The sequence below is a fragment of the Stegostoma tigrinum genome, chromosome 5 (genome assembly GCF_030684315.1).
Source record: "Stegostoma tigrinum isolate sSteTig4 chromosome 5, sSteTig4.hap1, whole genome shotgun sequence".
Lineage (NCBI taxonomy): Eukaryota > Metazoa > Chordata > Chondrichthyes > Orectolobiformes > Stegostomatidae > Stegostoma > Stegostoma tigrinum.
Genome location: NC_081358.1, coordinates 121,815,241 through 121,834,444, shown reverse-complemented (window position 1 = coordinate 121,834,444; position 19,204 = coordinate 121,815,241). Strand labels below are relative to the sequence as shown.

The following is a 19,204-nucleotide window of genomic DNA, read 5'->3' as shown; positions in this document are numbered from 1 at the left end:
TTTGTTCATATTTGAACAGAGCTGTAATGAGGCCTGGAGCTGAGAAGTGACACACAAGCAGAATGTCGGCGAGGCAGTTTATTGATAAGCAAACACTGCTGATAGCACTGATGACAACTTCCATCACATTACTGATGACCCAAAATTGACTGATGGGGCAGCAACTGACTGGGTTGGATTTTTATCTTTTCTGGATAAGCTATTCATGGGCAATTTCACACATTGTTGGGTAGATGCCAGTGTTGTAGCTGTATTGGAACAGCTTGATTAGGGTGTAGCAAATTCCAGAGCACAAGTCTTTAATAGTGTTGCTGGAATGTTGTTAGTGCCATAGCCTTTGCAGTATCCAATGCCCCCAGCTGTTCTCTGATATAAATGAAGAGAATTGAATTGGCGGAAGACAGACAATACAATTCTGGAGGAAGCTAAAGATGATTCATGCCCTTGGCACCTCCAGCTGAAGATTGTTGCAAATACTTCAGCCTTACCTTCAGTTTTTATGTACTGCACTCTCCCATCATTTCAGGATGGGGACATTTGTGGAGATGCCTCCTCCTTTGAGTTAATTATCCACCACTATTCACAGGATTTCAGAGCTTAAATCTGATCTATTGGCTGTGGAATTGATTCTTTCTCTCTGTGACCTGCTGTTTGGCACAAAAGTAGTCCAGTGTTGTTGTAAGTTTGGCAGGATGTAGCAATGACAGCGTACACTGTATCTTCAGTCAGACAAACTAGGGTTCAGATAAGGAAATATTTTAACATTTAGTGGGATTACAAAGTGTGAGCTAGTGTTGGACAGTAGTTTAATGAAGATTTTTATTGTTGCATGTGCAAACAAGCACACTAGTAGGATTTGGAATGGACTACTTGCTGGGATGTGAATACATATTCAATAGCAGGAAAATAGACAAATGCTTGGAAGAAAAAAAAAATCTAGGGATTTGGTTAAATAATGCAGACGTGGGACGGCTTGGATTGTTCTTCAAAAGGGGTGGTACAGATTCATTGGGACAAATGGCCCCTTTCTATGCTCTGGTGCAAGGATTCCATAAATGATATTATTATATATGACAATGCGTGGGATTTGGGGAACTGCTGACCAACAGCACAGCATGCATCAGCAGTAAATACAGAAGACAGGATGTTGGGTTATCGCCAAAGGAAAAGAGTACAAATCTCAGGAAGTGTTTCTGAGTTTCTACAGAACACTGATCCAGCTCAGGCTGGCATACTGTTTATAATTGCAGCAATTTTATCATGAGACAGATTTTTAGGCACTGGAAAGGGTTCAGTAAAGGGCAAATGATTTGATATCAAGTATTGGATACTGGAGTTACGATAAAAAAAACTGCAGAACGGGGAGTGTTCACAATGCAGGATCGGTAAATGTAATTCAAAATTTCGAACATGGTAGAAAGGGTATTTAATCAGGATAAACACCTGTATATTTTAACAGTCATAGATTCCACAAAAGGGCACAGCCATAAGCAGGAAAGGTAAAACCTTAGTCGACAATTAACTATTAGATGCACTGGGTTGTGCATTCAGTAGGCTTCAAAATGATGCACTGCAAATTGCAGAGAGTTTGAGATATCTTGTATAAAGTTGAATTTAAATAGTATTTTGGTACATATATTTTTAGAGTACCAGGATTGCTGGGCTAACTAGAGAACTATAATACAGTAATAAAGAATAGCTGAAGCATAACTTCTATTCAAAGCTTGAAATTACATTTGGAACAGTGTGAGCAGTTCTGGAGATGACAACTTAGGAATGATTTTGGAGGAGAGATAACACAAACTGGAGTTGGATTTCCTGAAATTTAGCAAGTTAAGGGGCAATTTGAACACAGTTTCAGGAAGGGATAAATAGAGAAACTATTTCTATTGGTTGAGGAGTTTAGGACTCAGAAACAATGCACAAAAAATTACAGCTAGATTTCTGAAGAGTGAAATCAGGAAACATGTAAACACAATGGAGGTAGGAGTTTGGAGTGTAATTTGGTAAACTGCAAGTCATCAATTGTTAATTCTAAAACATTGGATCTTTTTAAACCAAAATCTATGCCAGGATATCAGACAATGGTTAGGTCACAGGTTAGTCAGGACCAGGTTGAATTGCAGAATAAGCTCAAAGGGCTAAATGGTGTACCAATGCTCCTTTTGGTGAGATGTATCACAATAAGTTGTTTTGATTTTATTCTTTATACATACTATTTTCGTCATAGTCAAAAATTACTTTCTTGAAAAGTAGTCTTTGCTGTTTCTACTGTCAAAGAGCAAAACTTAAACCATCTTTTCTGGCCAAGTTCCAAAGACAACCTTTCCTCAGTGGTTCGTGATTAACTTTGAGGGTATGAGGGTACACAGCTGTATTGAGTTAACTATTATTTTGATTGATCAAAACACATTATAATATTGAGCAGAGTTCAAGAGAACCAAGTGAAACTGTGCAATGAGTTTGCTTGAAAACATCCAAGAAAATTCATACACTGAAGTAATCAGCTATCATTTTCATATGCAGACTGAATTTGAGCAATCAGAAGATGCGTTTGAGGAGCCAACATCTGATCGCACAATGCTTTTGCTATGTTCTGATTAGAAAGCTCCACTGCTGGAACATCTGACTGAATGCCAAGATGTTCAGCTGCACTCCAGATTCAGACTTTTTTACTATATTGTTAGCGTGCCATACCTAACAATTTTTTTGTATGGCTGCTGTGCAGAGTTGTATTTCATTGAAACTGGGCTACCATTGAATGAGTGGTTGAGAAGTGGGGGGCTGTTGAATTAAAACTAAATACTTCTCCCTCTTTAATATAATAAAATGTGAGGCTGGATGAACACAGCAGGCCAAGCAGCATCTCAGGAGCACAAAAGCTGACGTTTCGGGCCTAGACCCTTCATCAGAGAGGGGGATGGGGGGAGGGAACTGGAATAAATAGGGAGAGAGGGGGAGGCGGACCGAAGATGGAGAGTAAAGAAGATAGGTGGAGAAGGTGTGGGTGGGGAGGTAGGGAGGGGATAGGTCAGTCCAGGGAAGACGGACAGGTCAAGGAGGTGGGATGAGGTTAGTAGGTAGCTGGGGGTGCGGCTTGGGGTGGGAGGAAGGGATGGGTGAGAGGAAGAACCGGTTAGGGAGGCAGAGACAGGTTGGACTGGTTTTGGGATGCAGTGGGTGGGGGGGAAGAGCTGGGCTGGTTGTGTGGTGCAGTGGGGGGAGGGGATGAACTGGGCTGGTTTAGGGATGCAGTGGGGGAAGGGGAGATTTTGAAACTGGTGAAGTCCACATTGATACCATATGGCTGCAGGGTTCCCAGGCGGAATATGAGTTGCTGTTCCTGCAACCTTCGGGTGGCATCATTGTGGCAGTGCAGGAGGCCCATGATGGACATGTCATCAAGAGAATGGGAGGGGGAGTGGAAATGGTTTGCGACTGGGAGGTGCAGTTGTTTGTTGCGAACTGAGCGGAGGTGTTCTGCAAAGCGGTCCCCAAGCCTCCGCTTGGTTTCCCCAATGTAGAGGAAGCCGCACCGGGTACAGTGGACTCCACTGTACCCGGTGCGGCTTCCTCTACATTGGGGAAACCAAGCGGAGGCTTGGGGACCGCTTTGCAGAACACCTCCGCTCAGTTCGCAACAAACAACTGCACCTCCCAGTCGCAAACCATTTCCACTCCCCCTCCCATTCTCTTGATGACATGTCCATCATGGGCCTCCTGCACTGCCACAATGATGCCACCCGAAGGTTGCAGGAACAGCAACTCATATTCCGCCTGGGAACCCTGCAGCCATATGGTATCAATGTGGACTTCACCAGTTTCAAAATCTCCCCTTCCCCCACTGCATCCCTAAACCAGCCCAGTTCATCCCCTCCCCCCACTGCACCACACAACCAGCCCAGCTCTTCCCCCCCACCCACTGCATCCCAAAACCAGTCCAACCTGTCTCTGCCTCCCTAACCGGTTCTTCCTCTCACCCATCCCTTCCTCCCACCCCAAGCCGCACCCCCAGCTACCTACTAACCTCATCCCACCTCCTTGACCTGTCCGTCTTCCCTGGACTGACCTATCCCCTCCCTACCTCCCCACCCACACCTTCTCCACCTATCTTCTTTACTCTCCATCTTCGGTCCGCCTCCCCCTCTCTCCCTATTTATTCCAGTTCCCTCCCCCCATCCCCCTCTCTGATGAAGGGTCTAGGCCCGAAACGTCAGCTTTTGTGCTCCTGAGATGCTGCTTGGCCTGCTGTGTTCATCCAGCCTCACATTTTATTATCTTGGAATCTCCAGCATCTGCAGTTCCCATTATCTCTGATACTTCTCCCTCTTTGATGGTTTTACAATGTCAGAAGATGTATTTATACTGACTTCACCACTATAGTGTGGTTTCTGCAGAATCGATTTTGTGTAGACAGACACTGTCATTGCACCCACGTGATACACTTTGAAATGTACAGCGGAAATGAATCTCCCAAATCCCAACGGGAATGTGGCTTTCCTCAAATCAAGTTCAAATGTTCAATGTAGCACATATGACAAAACAAACCATGTAATTTAGCCCAATATATGTCTATGTATGCAGATGTGTGAAGATATGAACATGATCACCACTTAAGTACATTTTTAAACCAAAGTTAATGTGTTTTACAGACAGGATAGCACCAAAAGATGATCACTCAAAAACAATCAGGGCTGTTACAGCATGTCAAACACTGGCTCAGAAATTCCATGAGGGTTTGACACCTTTCTCCTATTTAGTCAGGTGGTAGTGTACACAAGATGGACTTGGTCTTTGCAAGCAAAGTATGATGGGCATTCCTAAATACTGAGGTCAAGAAGATTTGACCTTTTTCGTTCCCTTAACATTTATTCAGGTCCAGTCTGGTGGATGCATCAGCCAGCATGTCCATTGCTTGATACTACCAAACCACTTGGTGATATCAGTACATTATCATTTGGACAGAAGCTGACAAAGACAATCAACACGAAGGCAACATGAGCTGAGGGAAAGCCGTAGTCTGGACCTGATGCTTGTTGGGCAGGTTAAGTTTATATTTGATACAGTTCAGAAGAGAAAGAGGTGATCTGAATAAATATATAAAATCCAGAGGATCCTGACAGGATTCATTTGAAAAGGAGGTTTTGTTTTGTGGGAAATTCTGGACATTTGACATGGGGATTCACAGTGTTTCAAAAACAAAACAAAGCTAATCAACAAACACTGCAAGGACTACGGATGCTGCAAATCAGGGACAAAAATAGAAGTTGCTGGGAAAGCTCAGCAAATCTAGCAGCATCTGTGAAGAAAACTCAGTTCTAAGGAAGGATCATGGGACCTAAAACATTAACTTCAATTTTTTTTCTTCGATTTTTTTTCACAGATTCTGCTAGACCTGCTGACCTTTGAGCAAATTTTGTTTTTGGTGTTGTTGCTCTTGAAGATAATGAGAACATTTTTCTGAGAGATTTGTGAATCTTTAGAACATTTCCTAAAAAGGCTGCGGAACCGGAATCTCGTAATATTTTTAACGGTTCCATTGATTGGACGGGACATACCCATAGATGATGATGTACTGGATATTCGTTATATGGTATGCTTTTCTTCCAATTTTGGTGCAAGGTGTCAGATGACCTAAGGAGGAACTTGTAGGGTCAACAAGGCTGCATATGCCATTGTCATTTCCTTTACTGAAGTTAATGGTCTGTTCAGTTTAATTCCTTTTTGACATTGTGCAGTAGGTTTGATACAGAGTTGCATGCTGAGCCATTTCACAGTATAACAAAGAGTGAGCCACATTGCTGTGGGTTCAGTGTCACAGATAGCCAGGCCAGGTAAGATTCCTTCCCTAAAAGAGTTGCGAATTAGATAGATTTTCAAAATAGCTGATGACAGTAGTGGTACCATGAAACTAAGATTAACTTCCAATTCCCAATTTCACTTAAAAAAATTACTTAACTCAATTTACATTTCACCACTGATTTGAATCCAGGTTTCCAGTGCATCAACTTGGGCTTCTAGTCCAGTGACATTTATGCATTTGTCAACCCAAAGTCTAAAAGACACTAAGTTTAAAAGAACAAGATGACTAGCTATTTGTTCACCCTTCATCTTCGTTGTAGTTGAGGTAGAAAAGTTTCATAACGTTTTCCTGTGGGATATGAAACTACAGGTGAAATAGCTACAATAATACCATTTGCTGTCTTTGTCTCTCTAAACTACACTATCCCAGAGCCCTGTATTCAAATTTCTGTTGTGACGGAAAAGATCACCAGATTTTAAGTTAAGACTTTTACTGTAATAAACATATTTTAATATGTCCACACTTTCAGCAGGCCACTTACACAATAAACTACTGAAGATGTCCCTCAATTTATATTGAAATCACTGAAAACCTCCCCATGGTTCTACTTTACTCTGTCCCTCAAAAATGAATTTTATTCTTTGAACCAATTTAAGGTGATTCTTGGCTTCAAAGGCTTTGTATCTTCTCTTTTCCTTTCCTAGCAAGGTAGTTTCTAATCCTAGAACCAATTTTCGTTGAGAAGGATGAATTGGGGATTTGACTGGAGAAGAGGTAGATTTCAAGTTAAAGGACTTAAGTTTACAAGTTGTATTTTAATTCTGCTATCAGTTTAAAACCATCTATTTACAATGATGAAGGGTCGAGGCCCGAAACGTCAGCTTTTGTGCTCCTGAGATGCTGCTTGGCCTGCTGTGCTCATCCAGCTTCACACTTTGTTATCTTATTTACAATGAACCATTATTTTGTTAAAGTATATAAATATGATTGTGTTATTTTAAGCTGGGTTCATAAGTCAGGTAAATAGGGAACTTTGAATAGTTTGGCAGTAAATCTTCTCACATATGCAAAAAATAAGGCTGAATTACTTCCTGCAATCTTCAGCCAGAAGTGTGAATAGGATTATTCATCTGAGCCTCCTTCAGTGGTCCCCAGCATTACGGGTACCAGTCTTCAACAAATTCAATTCACTACACATGATATCAAGTAACGGTTGAAGACATTTCAGTTTCCAATGGCTATGGGCCCTGACAATATTTTGGCAATACTATTGAAACTGGTGCACCAGGATTTGTCAGTCTTCCAGCTAAGCTGATCCAGTATAGTTACAACATTGGCATCTGACAATGGGGAAAATTGCCCAGCTATGTCCCGTACGCAAACCTAATCCAGCCAATTCCTGCCTATTGGTCTACCTGCGAACATCAGTAAAGTGATGGAAGGTGTTATCAACGATGCTGTCAAGTAGCATCTGTTCAGCAATAATCTGCTCAGGTGATGCCCAGGATGGGTTCTGCCAGGGTCGCTCAACTCCTGATCTTGGATCAAATGGGGATAAAAGCTGAATTTCAGAGGTGAGGTAGGAGTAACTGTCCTCAGCATTAAGGCCTCATTCAACTGAACGTGGCATCAAGGAGCCCTAACAAAACCGGAATCAATGGGTAGCGGGGAGCAAAGTCTCTGTTGGTTGGATTCATGCCTGGCACATAGGAGGATGGTTGCGGTTGTTAGAAGCTGGTCAACTCAGTTCCAGCACATCTCTGCAGGAGTTCTTGAGGGTGGTGTCTACAGCCCAAACATCTTCAGCTACTTCATCAATGACCTTCCCTTCATCATAAGGTCTGAAGTGGTGATGTTTACCGATGATTGCACAATGTTCAGCACTTTTCATGACATCTCAGACACTGAGGCTGTCACGTTTAAATGGACAATATCCCAGCTTGGGCTGACAAGTGACATTTGTGCTCACAAATGCCAGGCAATAGCTATCTCCACTAAGAGACAATCTAGCCACAGTCCCTTGATATTCAATGATGTTACCATCATTGAATTCTCACTGTCAACATCCAACTAGAAACACACTGGATTTACAACATAAACACTGGCTACAAGAGCAGGTCAGAGCCTAGGAATACAATGGTGAGTAACTCACCCGCTGATTCCTCCAAGCCGTCCACCATCTGCAAGGCACAAGTCAGGAATGTGACGAAATACTCCCAACTTGCCTGAATGGGCATGGCTCCAACCACACTTTCGCACCATATCCACAAGCATCTACTCCCTCCACCTCCGACGTTCAGAGGCATTGTATGCAATTTACAAGACGCACAGCAAAAATTCACCAAATATCCTTAGATAGCTCTGTCCATAGCCACAGCCATTTCCACTCAGAAAGACATGGTGAGCAGATACATGGAAACACTACCGCCTGCAAGTTCCCTTCCAAGCCACTCACCATCCTGACTTGAAAATATATCTTTGTTCCTTCACTGTCACTGCGCCAAAATTCAGGATATCCCTCCATAAGGGCATTGTGGGTCAACCTTTGGCACATGAACTGCAGCAGTTCAAGAAGGCAGCTCGCCACCACCTTGTGAACAGCAACTAGGGATGGCCAATAAATGCTGGCCAGTAGGGGATGCCCTCATCCCAAGGGTAAATAAAAAAACATGATAAGTCTGGGAATATTGGGCTTCATTTCCAGCACACTACCACAGTGAGTTGTGACGCTGTCTGCCATTAGTGCAACTGCCCTAGACGGACATTCTTTCCCCAACCCCCTCCACAACTATCTTATATCTTCTTTCCAGTAAAACAACCTTTACATCTCCCTGACCCGCTTTAACCTTTAGGAATGCAGTATTTGTCTGAGTTTCCGAGTTCTGAGGAAGGGTCACTGGACCCAAAATAGTAACTCTGATTTTTTTTCTTCACAGGTGCTGCCAGACCTGCTGAGCTTTCCCAACAACTTCTGGTTTCACTCCTGTATTTGTCATCAGGCTGAATCAGAAAAAGTCTCATGACTCCTTCTCCATTTTACCCGAGATTGAAAAGACACAGTCTCCAAACAACAATCTTCTAAGTCTCATTTATAACAATGCCATAAACAGCCTCCCTTAACAATCCAATTCCAAGACCATGACTGAAAGATTGTCAAAACTGCAGCAGAAAGTGAGCAGTGAGCATTAAGGCAAAGATTGAAAACAGGGCTAACAAAACAGTATCTAAACGAGCAAATGAGCAACAACTTTTTTTTGTAAATCACCATTTTAATTTCACATTCCCAACAGAAAGCAATACAACATTTAGATAATACAAGCGGCTACACTTCAAAAGTGCTGGATTACTGTAACACATTAAGACACATCTTGAGGTAATGGAAGGTGTCAATAAGTGTCTTCCATATTTCAGTAAAACCTATCAATACACAAATGCTTGTACGGATAATTTTTATTTTGTTTCCCATTTTGTAACGTTTTGAGCTCTGCTGTTCAACTTCACATGCTTCAGTTCAATTAATTCGAAATTTATGTTGTTTTTCAACAGAATGGTTCATTTCTCCTTCTATTAAAAGATTTCAAACCTTTGTTCTACTTATTTATTTAGCAAATTCAAATTGTGAGTACAAAGTGATTGTTTCCTCAGTTGCTGAGTTGAAGGCTACTTAATATGTAGAGAGGACACTCATTTATATACAGCATTATTGTCTCTTGTCATGGGTATAAGAGGTGTGCAGGGGCCCTGGCTTGTGCTGGACCTTTTTGGAAAGGAATCAACAGGTGCATTCTCTGAAGTAATCACTACACCAGAATACAACTGTCATCAAGCAGCACTCTTCGTTCAAACAGCATAAAAATCATTTTTTGTCTTCAACTGGCATTCTTACAAATTGTTCCGATGACCTCAAGATGAAAGGCTTTGATAAGGTGTGTCCTTTTTTCCAATAGTCAGGTTCTGTACATCTAAACATCTATTTGCATTTTATCTAACTCATTACCCAACTCATAAGTTAAAATTGCATATCCCTTTCACACATGCAGACAAACGATCACAGACAATGTTTGTTGGTCGCTCATTACAATCAACATCAATTGCAATTCTTGCTTCTTCCTTGCAGAATATCGAGAAGAGAATTCAGAGATGGTTAAACTCATGACAGATCTAGACATAGCCAATTAAATTGGTCTAAGGTCTGACAACCAAACAACATCAACTTAAGGTGTTTGATGAAATGGCCAGGCAAGATGCAGAAAATTCCTTCTTTTCAATGCTGCCAGTTGTTATGATCCAGAACATATTTTCAGAGTATGATGCAGTTCTCCAATACTGAAATATCTCCAATCAAAGTCACAAAGTATATCCAATATGATGTGACAAAAGTAGACTATTCCTTCCTTGTGCTTCTCGCTCATCTGTGTTTTGTTTTAATGCAGCTGACCACACCATTCTCTTCAAAATCATTGCTGTTCATCTAGGTCAAATTGCTCTAACGTGATTTATGCCCTCAAAAATTTGGGCATATCGAAAAGGTGGGAAGATGAGGAGGACGGGAGGAAGATTGATGAAGGCAGGGGTGGACGAAGGTGTCAGTGGAGGTACAAAATTGGGAGTGGGCGAAGTGTGCGTCAGGAGGGTTGGCTAAGTGGTGGGAAGAGAGCAGAACAGAGCAGGCAGCGGGAAGTGACAGAGTAGGTTGTGTATCGAGTAACTGCTGAGGAGGGGTCCGTGGGGGTCGGTTGGTGGGGGGGGGGGGGGGGAGTGTGTTGTGGAGGCAAGAGTGGGTCGGAGGCTGGGAGGTGAAGGGGATGGAGTACTGGGAGGGTTTGTGAAGGAACGGCGTGAGGGTGGACAGGGGAAGGAAAAGGACAGAAGGGAGAGCGGAGAATCGCAGAGAGGGAGCAAAGTGCTTCAGCAGTGGCGAAAAGATACGATCCCCCTGGAGGCTACTGCTGTCACAGGAGGCCCCGGGCTTCAGTGCGATCAGTCGCTGAGGTGCGGGGCTGGTTGAAAGCAAATAAAAATTAATCAGGCAGAAAGTTGTCCCGACCACAACACTTACTTGACTATTTGTTCCATCTTTGTTTCCCTGGGTGCTGGATCGCTCATGAGCGTCCAATGAGCTCTCGGTTTAATCCTCCGCCTCCTGCACCTCTCACACACCCTCCTTCAGGCCAACCAGTGCGCCTGCGCCACATCAGTCCCGCCCGCCACCAAACCGACGGAACCGTTCGGTTGACGGAAATGACGTTAGCACGATGGGTCAAGGGTTTGGGCTGGAGTCAGAATCCGAATCCACCCGGGGAGAAAACTAGGCGCGTTGCACCTCGGGATACTGGAAGAGTCTGTCGTCGGTCATCCTGTGAGTGTGGGAGAGTTGCGTTGGTGATGGGAGGAGGGAGTGGGGGGTTGACTGTAGTGTCGAGGTGATGCTGATGCTGATGATGGTAATGGTGGTGGAAGCGGCTGTTTAATGTCTGTTGGGGAGTTAGCACCAATCCTCGATCAGCCGTTGACCTGCCGGCTGCCTGCTCGATGTCAGGCTGAATTTGTGTGATCTCTGCCGGAGGTGGGTCTCTTGAGAGCAGCTGAAGAGTTTTTGTGGCCTTGCCCCATCCTGTTACCTGACAGCAAGGGGACTGACTTTGCTTCCTCTGTTTGCTCATGGGGCTGACTCACCACGCTGTGTTGTACTTTCTGGTGTAGTTACCATGTTAAACTAACATAGCTTGATCATTCGCATTCCATGTTGGCAGGTAACAAGTTCCTGTGGTGTGTAATTTGTACAGGTCGCCGATAGTTTGACAGATCTACGTGTGATTAAACAGCAGATAAACTCACGCGCTTTAAAAGCATTCCCTTTGCCTCAGTTAAAGTCAGATTACTTTCCTGCTATATTTTAAAATATAAGACGAACATTTATTGTTTGACGTTTGCCAGGAGGGCTTTGGAAGAGAAGCTGAGATCTGGTTCTGTTAATTTTTCGGAAGTTTCCTGACATTGCCATCTTCCATTCTCTCTCTTTCCATTTTTTTTTCATTCTAGAAATTTTCAAATATCTGCGGATGCTTAAGCAATATATGAAGCTCTTTAGTATGACATTCTGTGTTCTGAAAGCCTACTTGATCTGTAGTGAAATTGTGATCAGTTGAGTTTGGACAGTGCAAAATTCCACTTGTGTGAAGTTAGCCATTCCTGTTAGTAAGCTGGCACAACCAGAGAATGATCCCTGTGATAAACTGAAGGCCTTTATTGGTTCCTTTGGATTAGCTGAATTTGTACAAACTTTAATCTGACTACACCAACCAATTGGAGCAGAGTTAGGCCATACTAGAGTGCACAATCATGAAATCATATACCATCATTTGACAACAAAAAATATTCTTGTGAAAGACTATTCAGACTTTTGAAGTGCGAGAGAGAAAATGAAGTTAGTGCAGCAGGTGAAAAACCATAGCATGAAGTGAAAAGCAGGCATTAACAATTGGGCGATTGTACTCTTGAGTTTGTCAACAATTCTGAAGCATAAGGCAGACCTCTTCATAGAATCATAGGATCCTGACAGTGTGGGAACAGGTCATTCAGCCCATCGAGTGCACACTGGCCCTCTGAAGAGCATGCCACCCAGACGCACTCTCTACCCTATTTCAGCATTTCCCACACTAGACACTATGGGCCATTTAGCATGGCCAATCCACCTAACCCACACATCTTTGGACTGTGGGAGGAAACCAAAGCACCCAGTGGAAACCCACGCAGACAGGGGGAGAATGTGCAAACTCCACACAGATAACTGCCCGAGGTTGGAGTCAAACATGGGCCCCTGGCTCTGTGAGGCAGCAGTGCTAACCACTGAGCCACTGTGCTGCTTGAAACAGTTTGAAAAGCAGGCATCCTCTCCTGAGAGGAAGAGAATGATTGCCTAACCCGGTGATGAGATAAAAACCGAAAGAATTGTGGATGGTAAACATCAGGAACAAAAACAAAGTTGCTGGAAAAGCTCAGCAGGTCTGGCAACATCTGTGAAGGAAAAAACGGTTAACGTTTAGGGTCCGGTGACTCCTCTTCAGAACTCAGATGATGATGAAGCTTTGCTAAAGTTGTTCAAGGTAGCTCAAGCAGAACTCACTCCCGTTTCTGGTCCAGAGGGGAGTCATTGTGTTTTTATTTGTGTTTTTCTGAGATTGAGCATGTGTTTGACATCGTCAAAAGTTAGGTTGCCTAGAGGCCTCTTTTGCTATCTTGCAATTCCACTTCACACAAATTTGTCGGTAGCCCCATAATGATTTGACTCTGATTGAGGATCACTGTATTTGAAAGTGACAGATTACAAAACTCACAAAATGAACATATATCTTTTGAAATATGCACCCTTGATCTGGAAGAACAGTAAATGAACTAGTTCTTGTCAATGTCACTCTTGTTCAGTTAGGGGTGGTTTGTTTATTTGTAAGTGCTTGTTGATTTTGAGATTTGAGATTCTATGTGTAAAGCAACTTGGTATAAGATGGGTGCAATAAAATCTACTTGTGGGAAGTAGTAGGAAATCCTTGTTGCTGAATAGCATTTCAGTATATGGGGCATTGGTTGAGGTTGAACATATGTTGCATTCTGGATTGTATAATGTTGAGATGAAGTGTTGGCTGGCGTGCCAATCTGCAGTGCCATATTGTTAATTGATACATACTGCCTGGAAATTGGAATTTCTTTCACAGGTGGATTGGAGTGTAACATGACGCAGTAGATTTCTGTGTATGAGACGTGAGTTGATAACTATTGATGGAGTTGAAAAGTAACTCTGAAGGTAACATGAGGTGGGCAGGACAATGGCTCAGTGGATAGCATTGTTGCTTTACAGCGTCAGGGACCCAAGTTTGTTTGCAGCATTGGGGAACTGTATGTGTGAAGTTTGCACATTCTCCAGTGTCTGCGTTTCGTCTGGGTCCTCTGGTTTCCTCCCAAGGTCCAGAGATGCGTGCATTAGGTGGATTGGCCATGCTAAATTGCCCAAGTATGTGCAGCTAGGCTGATTAACCATGGAGAATACAGGGATACTGATATATGGTTGGGGGGGGGTAGTGCTGGATCTGGGTGGAATGCTCTTCGAAGTGTTGGTGTAGGTTCAATGGGCCAAATGGCTGCTTTCCCGTTGGAGGTATTCTATGTGATGGAAATGAGGATGGTCACAGAAAACAAATTACTCAACACTAATAGTCTCTGAAGAGTGATTCGGAGCAGGACACCTGGTTGTTAGTTTGGCTAGGGAGAGGGGTGAAACAGCCTCTGTGTTCCACCTGACCAGCAGAAGAAACAGTTTCCTAGGCATCAAGCGGTATATCTGTATTTCTTAACTACCGTGGCTGTCATCAATTAATTCAGCATGTTTAACTTGTGTCTTTTGGCCTGTATGGCTTATTCTTATAACTACTTTAATGCTGAGATATCAAGGAGCTGAATAGAAAAATAAGGTTAAATGTTGGGTTGTAACAGTAGAAATGCCATATTGGCTTTGTACTATACAGCTGGGGATTCATTAGGATACAGAGGGTTTGGCAGAATTGTTTTAACAGCTCCCTAAAATCTATTCACTATTTCACTATTCAGTGGGTATGACATTAATCTGCTTATTTCTCATTTGAAGGGGTAGAACAAAGGTTGTAGACAAATTCTATGGATGTGATAGTAGTTATATGAGAAGAAGTTGAGTAGAATGTGCCTATGTTTTGTAAAATTTAAAAGAATAGAAGTGAACTCATTGAAATTAGTTCTTCAAAGCTTAACTGGATAGATGATGAGAATGTGTTTCTCTTTGCTGAAGAACAAGGCTTACAGCCTTGGAATAAGGATTCGGCTCTTTTCGGATGGTGTGAGGAGATGTTTCTTTCCTCATAGGGTTTCTAATTAAGGAATCGGGTACTATGTAGGTAGTACAGCAATGGAGCACACTTGGAATATGATTGCTTCCTTGCTGTGACATCTTTTAAAAGGTCATAAAATGTAGGAACAGAAGCAGGACATTCAGCCCATCAAGTCAGCTCTGTCATTGAGTAAGATCATGGCTGACCTGGTAATCCTCAACTCCATTTTCCTGTTTTCTTTTCCCCAGTAAACCTTGACTCACTTAAAATCTATCTGTCTTGGCCTTGAATATACTTACCTCCCAGCCTTGACGTTGATTCGTTATTTACTGCTTAATTGTCATTATATTCCCTGTTAATTTAATATTAATTTTGCAAGTCTAACTTTTATATTTTGAAGCACTGTTTCATGCTGGACTGTCAAAGATTGAAGATTTTTCTCACAAAATGTTTAAATTACACTTGACAAATTGTTTAGATCTCCTATATGTAGAAAATACCTGAGTAATAGTATAAAAGGAGCAATGGCAATAGTGTTCAGGAGCTTTGCCTCCAGAAATCAGAAGTGAAAGTATATTTGTTTAAGGCTTATTCCATGTGATTTATGTAGTGACAGCTGTTGCAGAATCTCACTTTGCTTTTCCTTTTGTCACCCACAGTTACAGCGTGCTTCCAAAATGTTGGAGTCCTATGTGACTCCAATCTTGATGAGCTACGTGAACCGTTACATCAAGAATCTCAAGCCGTCTGACCTTCAGCTATCATTATGGGGAGGTGATGCGGTCCTCAGCAAACTAGAACTGAAACTCGATGTATTGGAGCAGGTACAGATTTCCTGTCAGATTTCCTTGAGTGAGCGTCAATGATGAATGATGTTAATGGCTGCTCAACCTGCATAATAAATTTTTGACCACGCAGTAGTAGCTATTTTTGAGACTGACTGGTCAATGATACTATGGGCCCTTAGGTTTCAGAGTTAATGCTCCGTTGATGCATTTGGAAATTCCCTCAATATGGGGAATGCCTGTTCAACAAACCAGTTGATAATTGGTTGACCTTGCAAATTTGCTTTGAATCTTTGGGCAAAGCCAATTTTGGCTCAGGTCAGCTAACCTGAACAAATTAAAGAAAAGGTAACAAAGTGTGGAGCTGGATGGACACAGCAGGCCAAGCAGCATCTCAGGAGCACAAAAGCTGACGTTTCGGGCCTAGACCCTTCATCAGAGAGCTCTCTGATGAAGGGTCTAGGCCCGAATCGTCAGCTTTTGTGCTCCTGAGATGCTGCTTGGCTTGCTGTGTTCATCCAGCTCCACACTTTGTTATCTTGGATTCTCCAGCAGCTGCAGTTCCCAATATCACTTAAAGAAAAGGTATTCTGTTTTCAGTTATTGGTGGCTAGATTTAAAGTGTGGCAAATGTTCATCCCTTTAACAACTTTCCTGATTGATTTTTAGAACAATGCATGTCGAGGGGGAACAATGCATGTCGAGGGGGTATTGTAAAATTGTACATTTTTCTTTTTTAAAGATAGTAGCGCAGAATCTGTCTTTCTGCAAGGAATTTACAAGTTTGTACAATTCATGCTACTTGAGGAGCTAGCCCTCTTTATGGATGTATTGGCTTCAGACCAATTAACTTAGTTATTCATTATCCAGTTTAAAGATTATTCCTGAACATTGCATTATTCTAGATGCATTTGGTATAAATTGAAACATTCCTTTTGGAGCCATAGGTTAAAATGGCCTTGATCTTGCACTCAGCAGTGAAGTGGAGGCGCACATTGCTAATTGCATGACAAAACACCACCTAACTTGGTTGTAGGCTGCAGTGGGAACTTACTGTCTTGGTGAAACCATGCATTCTCTGACATCATGAGCTGAAGAATTGGGCCTTGAAGTCTATCTTACAGTCTTTGAAGTAAAGGCCTATCTGCAGACCTTTGCTAACTGTTTCTTGATATCATTCTATTGTTCTTTGTTGATTCAGTGTTCGTCACAGTTCTTGTCCTCCTCCAAACGCCCTTGTCCCACTATTTTTTTGTTACTTTATTTATTTATGGGATGAGGGCGTTGTTGGTTAGGCAGCATTTATTGCCCATCCCGAATTGCCCAGAGGGCACTTAATTGTTAAGCACATTGCTGTGGATCTAGAATCACATGTAGGCCAGGCCAGACCAGGCAAGGATGGCAGTTTCCTTCCCTAAAGCACATCAGTGAACCAGATGGGTTTTTCCAACAATCGACAATGGATTCATAATCATCATTAGATTCTTAATTCATTGAATTCAAACTTCCCCCATCTGCTGTGGTGAGATTTGAACCTGAGCCCAAGAATGTTATCATGGTCTCTAGATTAACAATTCAGTGATAGACCATCGCCTCCCCTTTTACTCTCTGACATTGGTGGGATTGAGAAGCTGGATCAAGTGCAGCTAGGTGTGTGAGGCGTAAAGGGATGTTGGAGGAACTGGAAGATGTTCACATTTCTGTTGATTCAAAAGGCAGTGATTGTTGAGTCATAGCGTTGTAAAGCACGGAAACAGACCCTTTCGTCCAACTCATCCATAATGACCAGATATCCTAAATTAATCTAGTCCAATTTGCCAGCATTTGACCCATATCACTGTTAAACTCTTCCTTTTCATGTACCTTCCAGATGCCTTTTAAGTGTTGTTGTTGTACTAGCCTTCATCAATCTGCTACCCACCTTACCCAATGTCCTGTACAGCTACAATGTGACCTCCCAACACCTATACTCAAGGTACTGAGTATACTAACTGGCTTTACGTTTCGTGGGAGCAACCTTAAATTAATCAACATTAACACTTGGTAGGAGTAGAGAAATCAATGGTGCTGGGGGAATTATTCACAAGTCCTGGTGAAAGCATCAGTGTTGGTTTTCCTGGTGCCCATTCAAGCACACCGGAGCTTCTAGATCTGAGTGTAAATGAGCCCTCCGGAAGTTGCAGTGATGTTGTGGCCCTTATATTTGCAGGAGTTGCTTTAATTGAGGCATTGTTTCTCACTTGTTTGAAGCCTTGATATGATGCGCCACCCACGGCAGTAAGATAATGCTGCACAGTAACTGACGCAGCCTTATTTCATTTGATCAGCTGGTCATTGACCCTCCTTTTTTGTTCTCCTTTTGACACAAATATTTCCTTCTGACGCAGAAAATAGGAACAGAAGTGGGCCATTGGGCCCACTTGAGCCTAATCTTGGCTGGTCATCAAACTCCGTACCCTGTTCCAACTATCTACTTATCCCTTTTCTGATGAAGGGTCAGGCCCGGAACATCAGCTTTCGTGCCTAAGATGCTGCTTGGCCTGCTGTGTTCATCCAGGTTCACACTTTGTTATCTCGGATTCTCCAGCATCTGCAGTTCCCATTGTCTCTGATGCAATTTTAACCTCACTGCGAAGCCTCTTCCAGGGATGCCTAACCTGAAGAAGTTACCTTCCTCCCTCCGGACCTTTTCTGATGAAGGGCCTAGGCCTGAAACATCAGCTTTCGTGCTCCTAAGATGCTGCTTGGCCTGCTGTGTTCATCCAGCTCTACACTTTGTTATCTCTATTTATACCGTTTGATCCTTTTAGTCCAAAGAACCATAGCTGACCCCTTATTGAAACATTCAATGTTTTGGCCTCAACCACTTTCTGAGGCAGAGTGTTCTACAGGCTCACTACTCTCTCGGTGAACAAGTTTCTCCTTATCTCAGTTGTCAGTGGCCTATCCCATATCCTTAAACTGTAACACAGTTGTGGCTGCCCCTATCATCGGGAACATTTTTACTGCATTTAACCTGTTAATTCTGTTAAAATTTTATAGGTTTCGGTGGTGTTGCCCTCAGTCTTCTAAATGCCAGTGAATACAGTCTTAGCCAATCCAGTCACTCTCCATCTGCCAGTCCCCGTCTCCTAGGTATCAGTCTGGCACAGCTTCATTGTACTCTGTCCATCGTCAGAACATCAGTCTTAAGATAGGAAGACCAGAAACCACAATACTCTAGGAGTGGTCACACCAAGGCTCTCGAGAATTGCAGCAATACACCCCTTGTACTATATTTGAATCCTCTCATTATGAAGGCCAACAAACTATTTACCTTCTTCACCAACTGCTGCACCTGCTTACTTTCAGCGATTTGTTCACAAAGACACGATGATTTTGTTGCATGTCATTCTTTCCCAATCTGTGCCATTGAGATAATCTGCCTTCCTGTTTTTGCTATCATATCTCATATTTATCCACATGCTACTTTATCTGCTTTGTATTTGCTCACTCACTGATGCATCTTTGTATACTCCTCACAGTTCACCCTCTCACCCAGCTTTGTGCTGTCTGTAAACTTGGAGATATTACATTTACTTCCCCCACCTAAATCATCAGCATATATAGTGAATTGCTGAGGTCCAAGCAGTGATCCTTCTGCTATCTCACTAGTCACTGGCTATCACTTGGAAGAAAATCTATTTATTCCTATTATATGTTTCCTGCCTGCCAACCAGTTCACTACCCATAACAGTACACCATCTCCAAAATCATGGACT

General features: G+C 42.7%; 1 protein-coding gene across 2 annotated transcripts in view; it reads left to right on the top strand.

Annotated features, from left to right (window-relative positions):
* The first annotated feature begins 11,075 nt into the window (after nt 1-11,075).
* Nucleotides 11,076-19,204, top strand: part of LOC125451670 (intermembrane lipid transfer protein VPS13B-like) — a 907,633-nt gene continuing 899,504 nt past the window's right edge. The window contains exons 1-2 of one of the 2 annotated variants that reach the window (XM_048529130.2): nt 11,076-11,162; nt 15,318-15,482. In XM_048529130.2, the coding sequence (XP_048385087.1) occupies nt 15,336-15,482 (147 nt within the window). In that variant the 5' untranslated portion in view covers nt 11,076-11,162; nt 15,318-15,335. Of the gene's footprint in view, nt 11,163-11,219; nt 11,370-15,317; nt 15,483-19,204 lie in introns of those variants that run through there. The other variant, XM_048529131.1, reaches the window with a different exon arrangement.